The following is a 17,842-nucleotide window of genomic DNA, read 5'->3' as shown; positions in this document are numbered from 1 at the left end:
GTATGTCTGTAAATATGATGCGTAAGTTCTAACTATAAATATGTCAATATCATGTATGTTATTTTAAATTGCCTGTATGCCACCTTACACTTCCACATTAAAATAAAAACCAACACTTCAATAGCATGAGATAAAGGCTGATTGAAAATGTTCTTATCTAAAGCATGGTTTCCTTGGCAAAAATGAAAGCGTATCTAATTTCCCGAAGGAATGTCAGGTCAGGAGAAGCTGGGTTCTCATAATGGCCCTGGAGTTCAGAATGTGCTGTAAAGAGGAAGCATGGAAATCAGTAGTGCCCTGTGTTTGGACTTGGATATAAGGTTTTTTTTATTAACACATGAAATATATGTGACTCTTTGAGACAATTTTTTCTCTCAGAAACTACCAGTTGTGCCATTGGAAAAGCTTTAGCATCCCAAGACATTCTATTTTGATTAAGCAAAACATGAATGACGCAGCGGGGTCATTCTTTTTTAGGGAAGAGGGAGGATGACCAACAATCAGCTTAATGTTGCAGGCACAGGTTAGGTATTTTCACATGCTTTGTCTCTTAGTCTTAATACCCCTTAAGGGGAGAATTGTTGAGTAAGCAAAATAGGTATAGACCCTAGTGTCTCACTTATCAAAAATATCTCCAAACTAGTCTTCCAGGGAACCTGTGTCCCCCATCTTTACCTGGTTGGGTTATGCAATCTCATTTCTATCATTTCTGGGAAATGTAAATTATCCTTACCTACTTCCCAGAAAAGGAGCTGAAGCTAAACCACCATCAGCCCCTAATAAAAACACTAAAGTGATGATAAAGCTAAAAGGCAGGAAGGAACCAACCTTTAATAAAACTTCACTACATATGTATATTATGCTGGACACTTTATAAACATCATCTTGTAATTCCTATTGAACACTTCACTTTTGCTCATAGAGCATTTTCACTATCGACCAATTGAATAAAATCAGAATCAGAGACGTATTACAGGAATTACTGAAGTTTTAATGCATTACTCCTAACAGCCTGAGTTTTTTCCTGGTAAGAAAGAGCAAGAGGAATCTTCACAAGGCTCCTACAAAGACTTCCCAGCAAACAATTTTCAAGATATGAACAAGCCCTGAATCAATGCTATAATCTTAATTTCATGGTTTAAAACTGATATAATAGGCAAAGTGAAATAACCAGGCCGCACCTGGGAATGTCCAAATCAGAAACTACCTGTAGATGAGTTATTTGATGATAATGTTTCTTACTCCCTTCAAGTCCTTCCCATCTTCAGAATGCCAGAGGAAAAGACAGAAGATACTTGGTCATTATCTCTTGCTTCTCTGTCTGTCTTTGCCTCTACCTTTACCTTTTGAATTCTTGCCATCATCTTTATCCTTCCTAGGCATTTTGAAACCACCAATTTCATTCCGTACTATAATGCCTCGCCACCAGGCCTGGAGCTGGAAGAGAAAGGGGAGTGGGAACAATTTATAGTGCCTGACAAGCTGCATTCTTCCTACATAAGAGATTGGGTTTTAATAAAGTAACTTGTATCTGAAGAATGGACTGAGAAATGGGTGTGCCAAGCATGCCCTCCTCAATGCTCCCCAGTTGTGCAGGACCCGGAGCTTAAGCCATGGTCTCTGAAGTTCTCAAGGAGTAAAAATAAAAGGAACCTTTTTCTTACACTTAGAAACCTGACTCCATTGTACTTCTCTTTACAAACATACTTTTCCATCTTACAACCATTTGATCCAAGTTTAAAATGTGCAGGTAGCCCTAGCCCGTTTGTCTCAGTGGATAGAGCGTGGCCTGCAGACTGAAGGTCCCGGGTTCTATTCCGGTCAAGGGCACATGCCTGGGTTGCAGGCTCAATCCCCAGTGTGGGGCGTGCAGGAGGCAGTCCATCAATGATTCTCTCTCATCATTGATGTTTCTATATCTCTCTCCTCCCTTCCTCTCTAAAATCAATAAAAATATATTTTTTAAATAAATGTGCAAATAATCTAGATGATTTCAATAGACTTCTGGTGCACTTCATATCTTTAATGATTGATTAAAAGATCAATACTTATTTTCAAAAAGTAAGCCTTGCATATCTTAGTCATTAGAGACAACTGTTCTGGGCTACTTTAAAATCACACTCAGGCCCTGGCTGGTTTGGCTCAGTGGATAGATTAGGGGTCCTCAAACTATGGCCCACGGGCCACATGCAAATACAAATATTGTATTTGTTCCTGTTTTGTTTTTTTACTTCAAAATAAGATATGTGCAGTGTGCATAGGAATTTGTTCATAGTTTTTTTTTTTAAACTATAGTCCGGCCCTCCAACGGTCTGAGGGACAGTGAACTGGCCCCCTGTTTAAAAAGTTTGAGGACCCCTGGGATAGAGCGTTGGCCTGAAGACTCAAGGGTCCCGGGTTCAATTCCAGTCAAGGACATGTACCTCGGTTGCAGGTACATACCCAGAAGGGAGTGTGCAGGAGGCAGCTGAATTGATGTTTCTCTCTCATCGATGTTTCTGACTCTATCCCTCTCCCTTCCTCTCTGTAAAAAATCAATAAAGAATATATATTTTTTTAAAAATCACACTCAGCCCTAAAGACTGAAAACAAATCCACCAGCAAAAAAAAAAAAAAAAAGGTGGCCTTCCACTAGTTCTTAGGTTTTGGCTCTCAGTCAAGGAATCCTGACAAATAGAAAACACTATAGGAGCTCAATAAATACTAACTGTACATATGACTCTCCAATGGAAAGCTCAAGTTTGGATTTGGTTACCTGGTCCTGAATGCACTTTAACGCTTTTTTTAAAAATATATTTATATTGATTTCAGAGAGGAAGGGAGAGATAGAAACATCAATGATGAGAGAGAATCACTGATTGTCTGCCTCCTGCATGCCCCTTACTGGGGATCGAGCCTGCAACCTGGGCATGTGCCCTTGACTGGAAACAAACCTGGGACCCTTCAGTCTGCAGGCCGACGCTCTGTCCACTCAGCCAAACCAGCTAGGGCTAAAGCTTACTTTTTTAATCCACCCCTAATACATATCCCAAACTACAGCCTGCATATTATTCTATCTCCACAGGTACTCCTCTTTCAGAGACAAGGACGATCCTCAAAACAAGTTTCAGTTCAGTTGATGTTATTTTTGCTTGATATTTCCTAGAATCTGACCTGCCAGTTAAAGCATCACGAATATATAGACATTCATATAAAATCAAAACTTTTTTTGTCTGAACTTACTCCCTCTACCTTTTTTGAAAACGGCTCTCATCAGAATCTGGCAGATAGCCTGGGCTAACTTATAAATAGGACTTTCAGAAGCAATATAATAATAGAACTCTGTCAAGAGCTGTTTTGGTTAGCCCGGCTTGTATGGCTCGGCTGAGCTTCATCCCATGCACCAGTTCAATTCGTGGTCTGGGTTTTGGGCTTGATCCCCAGTAGGGAGTGTACAGGAGGCAGCCGATGGATGTTTCTCTCTCTCCCTCTCCCTTTCTCTAAAAATCAATAAAAACATTTTTTAAAATATTTTTTGGTTAGAAATAGTATCCTTAAATTTGACCTCTGGGCACAAATTCTAGGTTTTGCTTCCCCTGCTAAGCCACCTCCTTTTCCCTGGATTAAAGTTGGAGGAATGGCTTTTTCTGTTAGCTGTCTCCCTGCACCACTGACTATAGGCCATGTTTCCTCACAGATCTCCTGTTCTGAGTTTGATAATAAATGAGAGGTATTTTGCATTCCTCAACGGTAAGCCAGATGTAGAATTGAAGGGACCCCACAAAGACAATTACAACTTTCTACCTTTACGATGCTCTTTAATTCCAAGAGAGACTGCTCTACTTGCTTCTTGTTCTTCTCCTTTTCTATACGATCTTCAATGATAACGTGTTCATACTCCCTTATCTGCAAAAGTAAACATTAATTATGGTACAGGACTCTTGGCTAAGCTGTGGCCCAGCCAGCCCTGCAGTTTTGATAAAATTTAAACTAAACATGCCAAATCTAAAGATAAGCCAAAGGAAAAAATACTTACTGGATTCCTATATTATAAATATGCACATATTAACTTCATAATTGTTCCCACTTGTTTTTCAGTTTGAATAACTCAAATTTACCTGAAAATATTTCATAAAAATGAAATACTAACATGGGATTAATGACCTCAAATTAATGTAGTGTTTTAAGAGCTGTGATAGAATGTACACATGAAGCCATAATTAGAAGCATTTTGGAAATCATAATTCACTTTATGGTCTTCAGAGACCATAAAGTGGAAATCTCAAGAGGTGGTTATGACGGTCAAATTAAGTTCTACTAGTGTATGTGCAATACTAGTAAAGCGCCTGGGACAGAGTAAGCACTGAGTGTTAGCACTGCTCTTGTTGCCCCCACCATCAATGTTGTTGCATTGTCATCGCTATCATCATGATCATTGAAAAAGAATCCTATGGCCCAGCCAGTGTGGCTCAGTGGTTGAGTCTCAACCTATGAACCAGGAGATCATGGCTCGATTTCCAGTCAGGACACATGCCCAGGTTCCGGGCTTGATTCCCAGGGGGAAGCAGGCAGGAAGCAGCCAATCAGTGACTCGCTCTCATCATTGATGTTTCTATCTCTCCCTCTCCCTTCCTCTCTGAAATCAATAAAAATATATTTAAGAAAAAGATGGTTTACATCTTCACTTTGTGACCAAAAATAGCATTACCCCAGCTACTGTAACTTAGCTCCACCCACTCCTCAGTGCTCAGCCTTAACTCTTGAAACTCTGCTTCCTTACCAGCCTTGCAAGGTCTTGAAGGCGTGTTAAGTCACTGGCTTTAGCAGATTTGAGAGCATTCAGTTCATTCTGTTTCATTTCTGTGTCCTTATCATATTTCTCCATCCAGAACTCTAGCTTCTCCTCAAGTTTCTATTTGGAAAGAATATTAAATCATGGCTTCTACCAGACACAAAACAAATCACTTATATAAAGTTCAAGAACAAGCAAAACTTTTCCATAGTGATAGAAGTCAGAATTGTGGCTATTTCTGGAGGAGGCTTGGTTTATTGATGCAATGGGACATGAGGAAGACTTCTGGTATGCTGTAAAAGTTTTCTTTTTGATTGTTGTTGTTAATCCTCACCCAAGGATATTTTCTATTGATTTTTTAGAGAGAGTGGAAGGGAGGGGGAGAGACAGAGAGAAACACTGGTGTGAGAGACACCTTGATTGGTTGCCTCCCACATGCACCTGGACCAACTGGGGCCAGGGGTCAAGCCTGCAACTGAGGGATGTGCCCTTGACTAGAATTGAACCTGGGACCCTTCAGTCCGCAAGCCAATTCTCTATCCACTGAGCCAAACTGGCCAGGGCTGTAAATGTTTTCTGTTTCTCTATCTGAGTGCTGGTTACAGGAGCATATATATGTACATATTCATCAAACTACTTAATATTTATGTTATTTATATATTAGTGTTATTTATGTTATTGATATTTATGTTATTACTGAATTTAAAAATGAGGAAGAGGGCCTTTTCAGTGTCTGGATAAGAGAAGTTGCAATGAAAAGGAAAGGAATAAAAGGTCGGTAGAAAATTCTGAAGGGTAAGGAATGTCATCAGACATTTCTTTGATTGAGAACACTAAATATTAGTTGAGAAGGGTGCAATGTCTTCAAAACTCTAAAACATAATAATGTGAATCTAATATTCTATACCTAGCCAACGAAGCATTTGAATATAGGGAAAGAATATACCTAATCTTTCTGAAAGAGTTACTCAAGAATGTACTTTAGCAAAATAAAATGAAAGAGAGATGTACCAGGAATGGGAGAGAAACCAGTACAATATATATTTAAAAGCCATTTAATGTAGTTGTTAATAATAAATGAGAATATGGCATTGAAATCTTCAATTGGGCACAAACAGGCTCTGAAGCCACGTTGCCTAGGTTCAACTTGCAATTGTGGCACTCACATAAGTCTACTTAAATTCCCTAAACCTCAGTTCCCCATCTATAAAATGGAAGTATATAATGAATGGTTTCAATATGGGGTGTAGGAGAGGAAGAGAAGTAAGAGAAAGCTTTGCCCTAATAAAAGCAAGAAATAGCTTGGCTGTTGTGGTTCAATGGTTGAGCATGAACCTATGAACCAGGAGGTCATGGCTCGATTTCCAGTCAGGGCACATGCCCAGGTTGTGGACTCGATCCCTAGTAGGGGGTGTGCAGTAGGCAGCCAGCCAATCATTCTCTCTCATCATTGATGTTTCTATCCCTCTCTTCCTCTCCCTTCTTCTCTCTGAAATCAATTTTTTTAAATAGCAAGAAATATAGATACTGATTAACTCTACCCTTAGAGAAAGAATCAAGTACGCATATGTATGTTAAAAATATAAGGGTTACCACTGCAAGAACAGAATGTATGTATAACTTCCAAACTTCTACAGTGTGTACCACAAGAATGAGACATCAAGTGGAACATAGATATGGAATTTTTTAGAAAACATGACTCACATCAATCATTCTAAGTTAGAGAGAAATGTCAGTTTGGCTAAAGCTAGCTAAAATGTAATAACATCATTTGGTATTTATCATATTTCTGTTTACATTAATTTGTATAGCAAATTATATTGGTTTTCCTCTTACACAATTATATTAAAATCTTAATTGAAAATAAAAATTTTAAAAATGCAGCTATGCTTGGTCAGCATAGCTCAGTGGTTGAGCGTTGACCTATGACCCGGGAGGTCCCAGTTCAATTTCCAGTTGGGGCACATGCCCGTGGCGGGCTCGATCCCCAGTGTGGGGTGTGCAAGAGGCAGCCTGTCAATGATTCTCTCTCATCATTGATATTTCTCTCTCTCTCTCTCCCTCTCCCTTCCTCTCTGAAATCAATAAAAATATATTTTATAAAATAAAATAAAAATCCAGCTATGTGCTGTTATAAAACCACAGCTAAAACAATATAATCAAAGCAAAAGTAAAGCAGGGTTAGCCCTTGCCAAGGTGGCTCAGTTGTGCAGCAAAAGGTTGTGGGTTCAATCCCCAGTCGGGCACATATAAGAATCAACCAATGAATGCATAAATAAGTGGAACAATAAATTGATGTTTCTGTCTCTCCCTTCCTCCATCCCTCCCTGTCTCATTAATAAATAAAAAAATTAAAAAACACTGACAGGAAAATAATAGAATTGCTCAATAAAACCAAAAGGATAACTACAGAAATAAAGGAACATTATATTTTATTTTATTTTTAAGTTTGATTTTTTGTTTTGTTTTTAATCCTCACCTGAGAATATTTTTTCATTGATTTTTAGAGAGAGTGGAAGAGAGAGAGAAAGACAAAGAGAAAATATTAGTGTGAGAGAAACACATAGATTGGTTGCCTCCTGCACACACCCTGACCAGGGCCCAGGCTGGGGAGGAACCTGCAACAGAGGTACATGCCCTTGACCGGAATCGAACCTGGGACCCTTCAGTCCGCAGGCTGACGCTCTATCCACTGAGCCAAACTGGTTAGGGCTAAAGTAACATTTTAAATTGTAAGAGACTATAGTGCACAGCTTTATACTAATAAATTTGAAATGGATGTTTAGATAAAATGGATTATTTTCTAGGAAGATAGTTACTAAAAATGACTCAGAGACTTTTTAAAGGGAAGGCATCAATAATCATTAATTGATTGTAATGGTAGCCAAATATCTCCCCTATAGAATGACATCCAGTGCTCGCTTCGGCAGCACATATACTAAAATTGGAACGATACAGAGAAGATTAGCATGATCCCTGCTCAAGAATGACAAGCAAATTTGTGAAGCGATTCCATTTTTTTTAATAAATAAAATAATATCCAGACAAGATTGTTTATGACTGAATTTGACTAAAGTTTCAAAGAACAAATAATATATTTTGTTCTATTTATATTTTTAGATTTCAGAGTATAAGAAGATAGAAAGCTCCCCAACTCAAGCTGCCAAGCCAGCATAACTGAGAGCAATACAACAAAGAAACACCAAAAACCAAATCATCTATAGGTTAATTTTGTTTGTGGAATATATAAATACAAAATAAAAATCTACAAATAAATTATAAGGTTTAGCCCAAGAATATAAAGATGATTCAACTCAACAAATCTATTTGTATATTTTATCAACATATTGAAAGAGAAAAAATAATATCTCAGTGGATAAAAAAATCCATCTCATAAAGTTGAATACTGTACTCATCCTGGAAATCTATTCCCTTCTGAGGTACACTTATCTGAGTTATCTGTTCTCCCCAGAACTTGCTGAGAGTTTACCCTAGTTGTGGATCCATGGGCTATAGAGGTGATTGTGCTAGGTCTTGAGAGTAAGCATCCTTTTTCAAGGCATCTGCCTCAGATGAAGTTATTATCACAGGATTTTCAGGGAAGAGACAACTGGTCTCAGACACAGGGGTGTGCAGTCTAATTCCACTGGCAAGGCAGTGACTTAGGGTCTCAAGACTGTCAGTGTATCGGAGTCCAACCAGCCATTCCCATTCCAAGTTTCTGGGTCCCATTCTCTCCCAATGAATGCCCTCAGTTGCTCATGAGAAACATGACATGACTATCTACTCATGTGACTGAAATTCCGTTAAAACCAATAATAGAAAAATGGTGGCCCCGTATCACTACTATTAGTCAACATTACACTTGACATTCTATCTATAAAAGAAACCACAAAATGGAGACAGACGTAAATAATGAAAAGGAAAATATAAAATTGTTACTATTTGCACTCAATAACATCTTCTACCTAGAAAACAAATCAACTGAAACCATTAAAATGAATATGAGAGGACATAAGGAATCTAAAAGCAATATACCAAAATAGTCTTCCCATACACCATGCACTTAGAGACATGTCCAAGAATGTTCAGCATTGTTTTAACAGAAAAAGTCAGAAACTGACAGAAGAATGGTTAATTAAATGTTGGTATAGCTTGTGTATGGGATATTATACAGCAGTTGTACTGATAAGGAAAACATTAAAGACAAGGTAAGTAAATAAATAAATAGGGTCTACAACAATATACCTAGTATGACCCCATTTACTTTAAAAACATGTAAATAGATACACATAAAAGTATGTCTATTAAAAGAAAAAGATGTGGAAGAAATGTTTTGTAAGAAGGGGAGTGATTAAGAGAGCTTTCACCTTTGAAACTATATATTTCTGTCCTAATTGGTTTTGTTCAGTGGTTAGAGTATTGGCCTGTGGACTGACGGGTCACAGGTTTTATTCCAGTCAAGGGTACCTACCTCAGTTGCAGGCTTGACCCCCAGCCCTGTTCAGGGCCATTCCTGTAGGAGGCAACCAATAGATGTGTTTCTCTCACCGCTCTCTCTCTCTCTCTCACTCTCTCTCTCTCTCTCCTCCCGGCCCCCCACCTCCATCCTCCCTTCCACTCTCTCTAAAAATCAATGGAAAAAAGATCCTCGGATGAGGATTAACAACGAATATATATATATGTAATTTCTGTACTGTTTCAAATGTTTCATTAACAAGTATTTATGTACTGCTTGTGTTATTGGGCTGAAGATCTGGGCAACACTGACTTCATCCACCCATCATTCACTTAATCTACTAGTTCATCTGATTGTTATGCCTGCTGTGTCTAACATTTGAAACAGGTAAAATGATACATAATTCTCTCTTTTTTAAATATATATTTTATTGACTTTTTACAGAGAGGAAGGGAGAGGGATAGAGAGTTAGAAACATCGATCAGCTGCCTCCTGCACACCTCCCACTGGGGATGTGCCCGAAACCAAAGTACATGCCCTTGACCGGAATCAAACCTGGGACCCTTCAGTCCACAGGCCGACGCTCTATCCGCTGAGCCAAACTGGTCAGGGCAACACATAATTCTTAAATTGCAGGTTACAGGCCCCTAATTCTAATAACCTACCAGATATTTTTTCAGTAAAGGTTTGTGATATAGCATCTAGTAATTCTTCAACTACAATTTTGGAATTCTTTACTGAAAATTCATTAGCTTTCTCAAAATCAGGCTGTAACATGGAAATTTTTTCCGTATTGGTCCAACAGATATTCAGCTTGGTTTGTTGTTAGAATTAGAAATACTAATTAAAACCCTATGATTCACACAAGAAGAAATAAAAAGAGTAAATAAATATATAGAAAAATGGTCAAGTCTATCAGTAAGAAAAAAAATGCAAAATAAAACAGCTCGTTAACAGACTTTTAATAATATCTAAAATGGTTAGTGCTGTGGAGGATACTTGATATTAGTGCCTGGATATACTGCTGATGGCAGTGTAAATTACAAAGTATTAGCAATATTATCAAGTCACAAAATACCAGTCTCTCTGACATCATAATCTCATGCTTGAGATTTATTTTGGGTAAATAATTGCAATGAAGAAAAACAGTCATTTGGACAAAGCTTTCGTTACTGCATTATTTATAATAACAAAACTTTAGAAATAACCTAAATATCTAAAATAAAGGGTAACAAGTAAACTATGGCATAACCATTCAATGGAAAATTATAAAACTATTTTTAATTATTTTATAAAGAGACTGGTAACATGAAAAAATGGGTTAAACAATTGGCAATTTAAAAAAATCTTCCCTCAACCAAGAATGTTATTTTTATAATTTAAAAAAGTCATACTTTAAAATTATGACAATGAAACAATATAGGAATGAGAAAAGTTTCTCAGGTATTCAAATTACAGCTTTATAAAATTTTTATTCAGATGAATAAATTTATTTTGTTTTGATGTATGGGAAATACATGTTTTTTTTAAAAATTTTAATACATTTTTATTGATTTCAGAGAGGAAGGGAGAGGGAGAGAGAGATAGAAACATCGATGATGAGAGAGAATCATTGGTCAGCTGCCTCTTGCACACTTCCTACTGGAGTTCTAGCCCGCAAACTGGGCATGTGTCCTGACCAGGAATCAAACCATGACCTCCTGGTTCATAGGTCAATGCTCACCCACTAGCCACACCAGCCGGACTCAGATGAATGACTTTAAAAGATAACATGGGCTATAGCTCATTCATTAAGCTGGTAGAATTAAGATTGATTTTTTTCCCTTCAAAAAATGTTTGGCTGTCCTCGGTATTTTGTAAGTGAAACACAAACATGTCAGAGGATAAAATAGTTTTGGTGACTCACCTGCTGCTCCCTTCGAAGGAATATTTCAATCTCCATATGAATCTGGTTTTCTTCTTCAGTTCTCAGCCTTAGTTTCTGTGAGAACAATAAACCGCGTCAGGAGTTCTTCCCAGCAGGGCTGCTGGGTTGGAAATGAGAACTTCTCAAAATTAGAGGTGTAGCTGAGGCAGAAGCACAGGACCCTGTGCTATTGCTCCGGAGCCACAATTCTGCTCCTTTCAACTTGTTTAGTGTTTGTTCACCAACCACTGAGCTGTGTGTCAGGCACCGTGCTGGATGCGTGAGTAACCAGAACAAAAGGACCATAATCCTGTTGTCTGGAAAGTGATGTCAATTTAAGGAGAGAAACGATGCTTCGAGGGCACAGGTTCTTAGGCCTAGAAAAGGGAAGTCCAGGGTGCAAGAAAAAGTTTTCTATCACAGACGTAAGCCACCTGGGTAGTGAGCTTCAAATAAGCAGGGAGCTCAGAAGAAAGGAGTCCTGACACACACCCCACTGCTTGCTCCTTGTCGCCTACCTGTTGTTCTTTTAGCCATTCAGCATTCCTTTTTAAGTTTTATGAACTTCAGATCTCTAGATTGTGTATTTCTTAGTGGAGGGATAAAAGGTACTGGTTGACCTGGCCGGTGTGGCTCAGTGGTTGAGTGTCAACCCAGGAACCAAGAGATGGTGGTTTGATTCCCAGTCAGGGCACATGCCTGGGTTGCGGCTCAGTCCCTAGAAGGGAGTGTGCAGGAGGCAGCCGATCAATGATGTTTCTATCTCTTTCCCTTTCTCTCTCTAAAAATCAATAAAAACATTTATTTTTAAATACTTAAAGAAAAAAAGGTACTGGTTGAGTGAGGAAAGCAGCAGCAAAATCCTGCAGTTACTGCGTACCTTGTTTTATTCTCTTCTGAGAATTGCCAGGAGATATGGCAAGTGGTTTTATAAAAGAAAGTGGCCAAGGGAAGAAAGTACAACCAGTTTTCAGTCATTACAAAACAACAGGAGATACAGGCTCTCCAGCCCATCAGAGTCTCTCCTGGCAAATATGCAAGTCCTCCTTCCGTTCTCATTTTTAACCTCAAACGTTAGGGCTACAGAAGAGAGAAAACAAACCATGAGGATCTCCCTCTCGCTCCTGCGTTAGCTGAGGCAAGTGAGGAGGGACAGCAGTGCCATCTACCTGGCTCCTCCTGTGAGCAGCGATTACCTCAATCTCTTCCAGCAGGAGCTCCTCTGTTCTGTTACATTTTTTCTGGGTCTGAGAAATCTGCAGCTCAGTGTTTCTCTTCATAAAGCGATTCTCCATGTTAGTTTTTGCCTTCAGCTCTTGCAACTGGTCCTTGAGGTGAGCAATATATTCATTCCGATTCTGTAGAGGTAAGACCAGGTTTGTGAATTAAAATACATTCTACCTCCATTCAGTTCAGCCAGTGGTTTTAAGCTTACCTTATGTATGTATATAACAACAAGGAACTGAATCTATTTTTCTGCTATCATACTATGGGAAGTTTAGCCAGTAATCGTGGATAGTATAAGTGAAAAGGAAAGATAGGTAGTTCTAAACATCAGGACTGTGAGATTCTTTTTTTTTTTTTTTTTTTAGTTTTTTTAAAAATACATTTTATTGATTTTTTACAGAGAGGAAGGGAGAGAGAGATAGAGAGTTAGAAACATCGATGAGAGAAACATCGACCAGCTGCCTCCTGCACATCTCATACTGGGGATGGGCCCACAACCCAGGTACATGCCCTTGACCGGAATCGAACCTGGGACCTTTCAGTCCGCAGGCTGATGCTCTATCCACTGAGCCAAACCGGTTTCGGCGAGATTCTTTCTGAGACACACTATTTGGGTACTCTGTATCCACAAGAATTTCCCATTGCGCTCTCTCTTTCTCTCTCTCTCTCTCTCTCTCTCTCTGTCTTTCTCTATAGATAGATAGATAGATAGATCCTCCTGCACGCGCGCATGCACGCACACCCATGCGCATATATATATATATATATTATTCTTACTAAAAAGAAAAAGGTTTTATTGATTTATTTTTGAAAGAGAGAGGAAGGGAGAGGGAGAGAGAGACATGAATCAAGCCCACAACCTAGGCATGTGCCCTGATCGGGTATCAAACTGGTGACCTCTTGGTGCACAGGATGATGCTCAACAAACTGAGCCACACCAACCAGGGCTCCATTGCTATCTCTTTTTGGTAGAAAAAGCACTAGTCTAATGGTCAAAAGACCTGCCACTCTTCCCCCCAAGCCCTCAGCTGTGTGAACTTGGCCAATGAGTTGAGCTCTCCAAGACTTACCTTCTGTAAAATAGAAAATTAACATCTACTCTGCCTGAAATATCTCATGAAGTGACTATAAGGACTGAGAATATGTATGAAAACTGTTTGCAGGTTACAAAGCAGTTGGCAATTTTAAGGTCTCAATATTTATTTTAAAATATTTATTCAATACCACACTAAGTAAATAGTAGAGATCTTACTAGACGTAGTCCTTGACATCATAAAGCTTACAATCTTTTGGTAGACAAGTGGTTAAAGGAAACAAACAAATATGTGTAAACTATTTTAAAGGTGCAAAATGCTACGAAAGGATAGGGCAACCAGCCGGAGAAACTAAGAAGGGAGACCGACACTGGAATGGATTGTCTGAAAAGGATTCTCTGAGAAAGGAATGTTAAATCTGACACTGATGGATAAGTATGTCTGTCACATGAAAAGTGGTGTCAAGGAGAAGTCTAAGGAAAAGGAAATAAGCATGCCAAGACCTGAGGCAGCAAACACCTAGAAATATTCCAGGGACCGAAAGAACATTCCTGAGTTGACAGTGGGACAAGATGAGGTTGGAGAGGCAAGTAAGAATAAGACCTGCAGGACCTCAGAGGCATCTTACAAAGTCTGAATTCTATTCCGGGTGCCATTGGAAGCCTTGAAAGAGTTTCAGTCAGGGTGGTAACATCTGATTGAAAAAAAATCAGACAAAGTGTGAGTAATTTCACAGAGAGATAATCAGAGTTAGCCGACAGCACAACAAGCAAGCATACAACTAATAACAAAAATGCATGGCTTTACTCATTGATCTATGTTTCCCCAATTATCAACCAACTTTAATCTTACCATGTAAATGGGGCAGAATTAGTTCTAAGTAAGTATTAGAAGAAGAAAAAAAGCAGAAATTGGTCAAGATAATCCATAATGAAAAGCAAATCCAGTTTAAAGAACCATAAAATTAGTCAGGAAGGAATTCTTCAAGTTGTTTTGCCTAACTTCTTGATATAACTCTGTGGAAGTGTTCCAATCGTATAGCAATTATTCCAACTGTATCAGAGCATTCCAAAGAGTATCTCTGGCAGAGAATATGCTACAAGCCCAGTTGATAATACTTAGTACTTTATAAGTTTTTATGAATTATAGGACTGTGGGCAAAGTACTTAACTTCTCTAAGACTATTTCTCATCTGTAAAATCCTGCCAGTTCCTGACACAACTTAGGTGCACAATAAATGCTTATTAAATAAATTTTAATATATGACTTTTTTGGCTCAATTTTTCCTTCCCTTCTCTACACTCTCCTCACTTTTCTCCATTCTTCTCCATTTTTCTTCTTTCTTCTCTTCTAGTTCCAAATTGTATGGCAGTCAGTGATAAAGTTTGAATCTGTAGGAAGTCTTGAGTTAAAGTAAAATGTGACGTGTTCACTTCTTCATCAACTGGGATCCTTTAACCTTAATTGCTTAGACTTTCTTCAAGGCCCAGCTTATATATCACTTAAATCCAGAAAACCTTTTCCAAAAACTTCAGTCCACATAAATAATTGTAGTCTTGTTTTTCACAGAATCTAATAGTGTTAAACAGGTAGGTATTCTTTAACCAGTCAACTGCCACGATTTTTTGAATTTAATTAAAAAAGGTCCGCCAATTGCGTCTATAGACGCTTATGGAGTACAAATGTTAAATAATGTCCATACAAAAATATACTTTCAAAAACTCAAGAGAATGTTCTGGTCAGGTTTCTTTATCAAACTGAACATTAAGTCTTCCAGAGCAACAAGATGAGGATCAGAAATGCAGAGTTAAAACTCTAGGAGTTCCCGTCCATGGCAAGCAGAAGGCATTATATTATGTAACTGTGAATAAGGTCATACGACATTGGTCTGCAGTTACACTGTGCCAAGTCAAAGGCATCTGGTTTTCTTGTTATTACCATGGGCCTCTGATAACCCTGAGTTCCTCTCTATATTTCTGTTCTATACAAATGTATGGCCTTCCATGGCAACAGTGTGGAAACAGAAGAGGAATACTGAATGTATAATATTGACAGGCCAGTGATGGTAAAATCATGACCAAGGCATACATACTAATAATGAACTGAAGCATCATTCTACTTCTTCGTCTTCCTAGTGTGCAAAACAGAGAAGCAGTGGATTACAGGCCAAATGCCTTGAATTGTATGATTTCCTTTTGAGATTCTCACTAAGAAAAGATCTGCCTTCATCACCACTCACCATCATAACCCTCATTGTCTACAGTGTCTGGAGCTCTCCCTGCAATCAGGGTCTGTGGACTGGACAGCGTATTGGTGGGGCTTTGTAGCAGACCAAATTTCACTTCCAAAGCTGCCTTCAGATCTGGACTTTTGGAATTGTTACTTGAATTCAAAGAAGCATGATTTAGTAGTGGAAAGAAGGAGTCGACCAATGAAAGTTAATAAGGCTCTGGTGGCTGCACCTTATTGTGAGCCAAAGAATTTTAATGGTAGTGTCTGTTTTCATAATTGAACATAAAGTGGGGACAAGAGTACTGGTTCCTGGAATTTTTGGACGCTACCATCTGGAGAAGTTGGAATTTGTCTTACAACTCAGGCTGTCCTCTGTGGTTGGATGGAAAAAGGAAAATGGGAATGTGGCCTATTAAAGTGATAACAGCCACAGAAACAAATACAGTTCTGTGTTAAATTAACATTTGTATTTGTCTGTCTATCACTAAAAATGCTGGCTGATTCTCTAAGAGTCTATGAATAAAGTCTGAGCTAAACGGAGTCTACCATTACAAGATATAGATGAAACCCAATCAAGACCAAATTCTAAAGTTTCAGACTCCAGTTCCACCCACTTCCACTTGAACTATTTTCTTTCCAATAGTACCAATTTCCTGGGGGGGTGGGGGAGGGGGGTAAGAGATCAACTGAAGGACTTGTATGCATGCATATAAGCATAACCAATGGACACAAGACACTGGAGGATAGGGGAGGCCAGGGAAAGGTCAAGGGGCGGGGGGAAAGGAGACATATGTAATACTCTTTGTAATACTTTAAGCAATAAAACAAAATTTTTTAAAAAATAAAAATAAATAATAAATAAAATAGTACCAATTTCCTTTTTTCTTTCCTTTTGTAATAAAGTTTCCACACACCTCACTGTCTTGGCTGATCTCTTCTAAGTAAACTCCTCCTTAATTGTGATGCCTAAAACTGCACACATTATTCTAGCTGTCTAACCACAATAGAAGACAGGGGAATGGTTTTTCCCTGTTGGATCAAAACCCACAGTGCCACAGTTCAGTAACCAGAACAAAGAGAAAGCACTTCAAATGCTTTTAGAATTATGGTAATATGTTGTCATATTGTGAAGATTCTGGTGACAAGAAGGAAAACGGAAGAAGGAAGAAGGAAGAACTATGAAAGGAAGACTGAGAAGTTTAAAGAGACAGGGATAGGCAGGCAAGGCTGTTGCTACAACTAGTGGTGAAGCTGGGCCTAAATTCAGATTCTCATGTTACAACCTGGCTAAACCTCTAATGATACTGCTGAACACAAGTTAGGTCTTCATAATGCTCAACTAAGAAGATTCTTCTAGGGACATTAGTTTCACATTTGCTTCTTTTTGGAATCAGTTCAAATTTCTAATAATCAACAGGGTCTTTAATTCTAATGTCTATTATTTATCACATACCAGCTTTGAGTTGCTTGCAAATTTAGTAAGCATGCTTTCTATATCTTCATTTAATTCCTGAATCCATTTTGGACCACAGAGATCATTAGAGTATCTCAACGTATTCTCTTTGGTACTCTCTCAACCTGGCCCCCCAAAAAGAAATTAGTCATCAAAGTGTGCAAAAAGCAGAGGGGCCTGCCCTGGCCGAGTGACTTAGTTGGAGCATTGTCCTGTACACCAAAAAGGTTGCGGGTTCGGTTCCCAGTCAAGGCACATACCTAGGTTGTGGTTTAGTCCCCGGTCGGGGTGAGCAGCCAATCAATGTTTCTCTCTCACATTGATGTTTTTGTTTGTTTTTTTCCCTCTCTCTCTTTTCCTCTCTTTCTAGAATCAGGAAAAACAAAACATATCCACGGGTGAGGATTTTTTTAAAAAAAGGTGAGGGGCTTGAGTGAAGAAAAGAGCCAGGTAACATGCGAAGTAGTAATAGGGTGGCTAGAGAAAAAACAAGTATGGCTTGAAGGGTGGAGTCATTCAGGCCTGTTTTAGGATATCATGCAAAGTTTCTAGGATAGCATTGAGTGTCCCAAAGTACAGTGACCATGGGTGAAAATGGGGTTGCTGAATGGAGAACAAATGGGTGAGGGATTCTTAGTGCTGCAGTTGACTTAGCAGTGGTCGGCAAACTGCGGCTCGCGAGCCACATGGGGCTCTTTGGCCCCTTGAGTGTGGCTCTTCCACAAAATACCACGTGCGAACGTGCACGTACAGTGCGATT

The 17,842-nt window shown here is 38.8% G+C and overlaps 1 protein-coding gene and 1 non-coding gene across 4 annotated transcripts in view; one reads left to right on the top strand and one right to left on the bottom strand.

Annotated features, from left to right (window-relative positions):
- Positions 1-17: 17 nt before the first annotated feature.
- IQCG (IQ motif containing G) overlaps positions 18-17,842 on the bottom strand; it is a 43,258-nt gene continuing 25,433 nt past the window's right edge. The window contains exons 7-11 of one of the 3 annotated variants that reach the window (XM_070406428.1): positions 12,333-12,494; positions 11,137-11,211; positions 4,760-4,891; positions 3,784-3,885; positions 18-1,437 (exon numbers count right to left, since the gene is read on the bottom strand). In XM_070406428.1, coding sequence (XP_070262529.1) covers positions 1,303-1,437; positions 3,784-3,885; positions 4,760-4,891; positions 11,137-11,211; positions 12,333-12,494 — 606 coding nt within the window. In that variant the 3' untranslated portion in view covers positions 18-1,302. The remainder of the gene's footprint in view (positions 1,438-3,783; positions 3,886-4,759; positions 4,892-11,136; positions 11,212-12,332; positions 12,495-17,842) is intronic. The other 2 variants (XM_070406431.1, XM_070406430.1) reach the window with 2 other exon arrangements.
- Positions 7,686-7,792, top strand: LOC139004516 (U6 spliceosomal RNA). The gene has a single exon (XR_011470396.1). It is a non-coding gene; the product is annotated as a U6 spliceosomal RNA (small nuclear RNA).

Source organism: Myotis yumanensis, unplaced genomic scaffold (assembly GCF_028538775.1).
Source record: "Myotis yumanensis isolate MYYU_CA2020_CCGP unplaced genomic scaffold, mMyoYum1.0.hap1 SCAF_2, whole genome shotgun sequence".
Taxonomy (NCBI): Eukaryota; Metazoa; Chordata; class Mammalia; order Chiroptera; family Vespertilionidae; genus Myotis; species Myotis yumanensis.
This window is presented reverse-complemented; position numbering and strand designations above follow the sequence as displayed.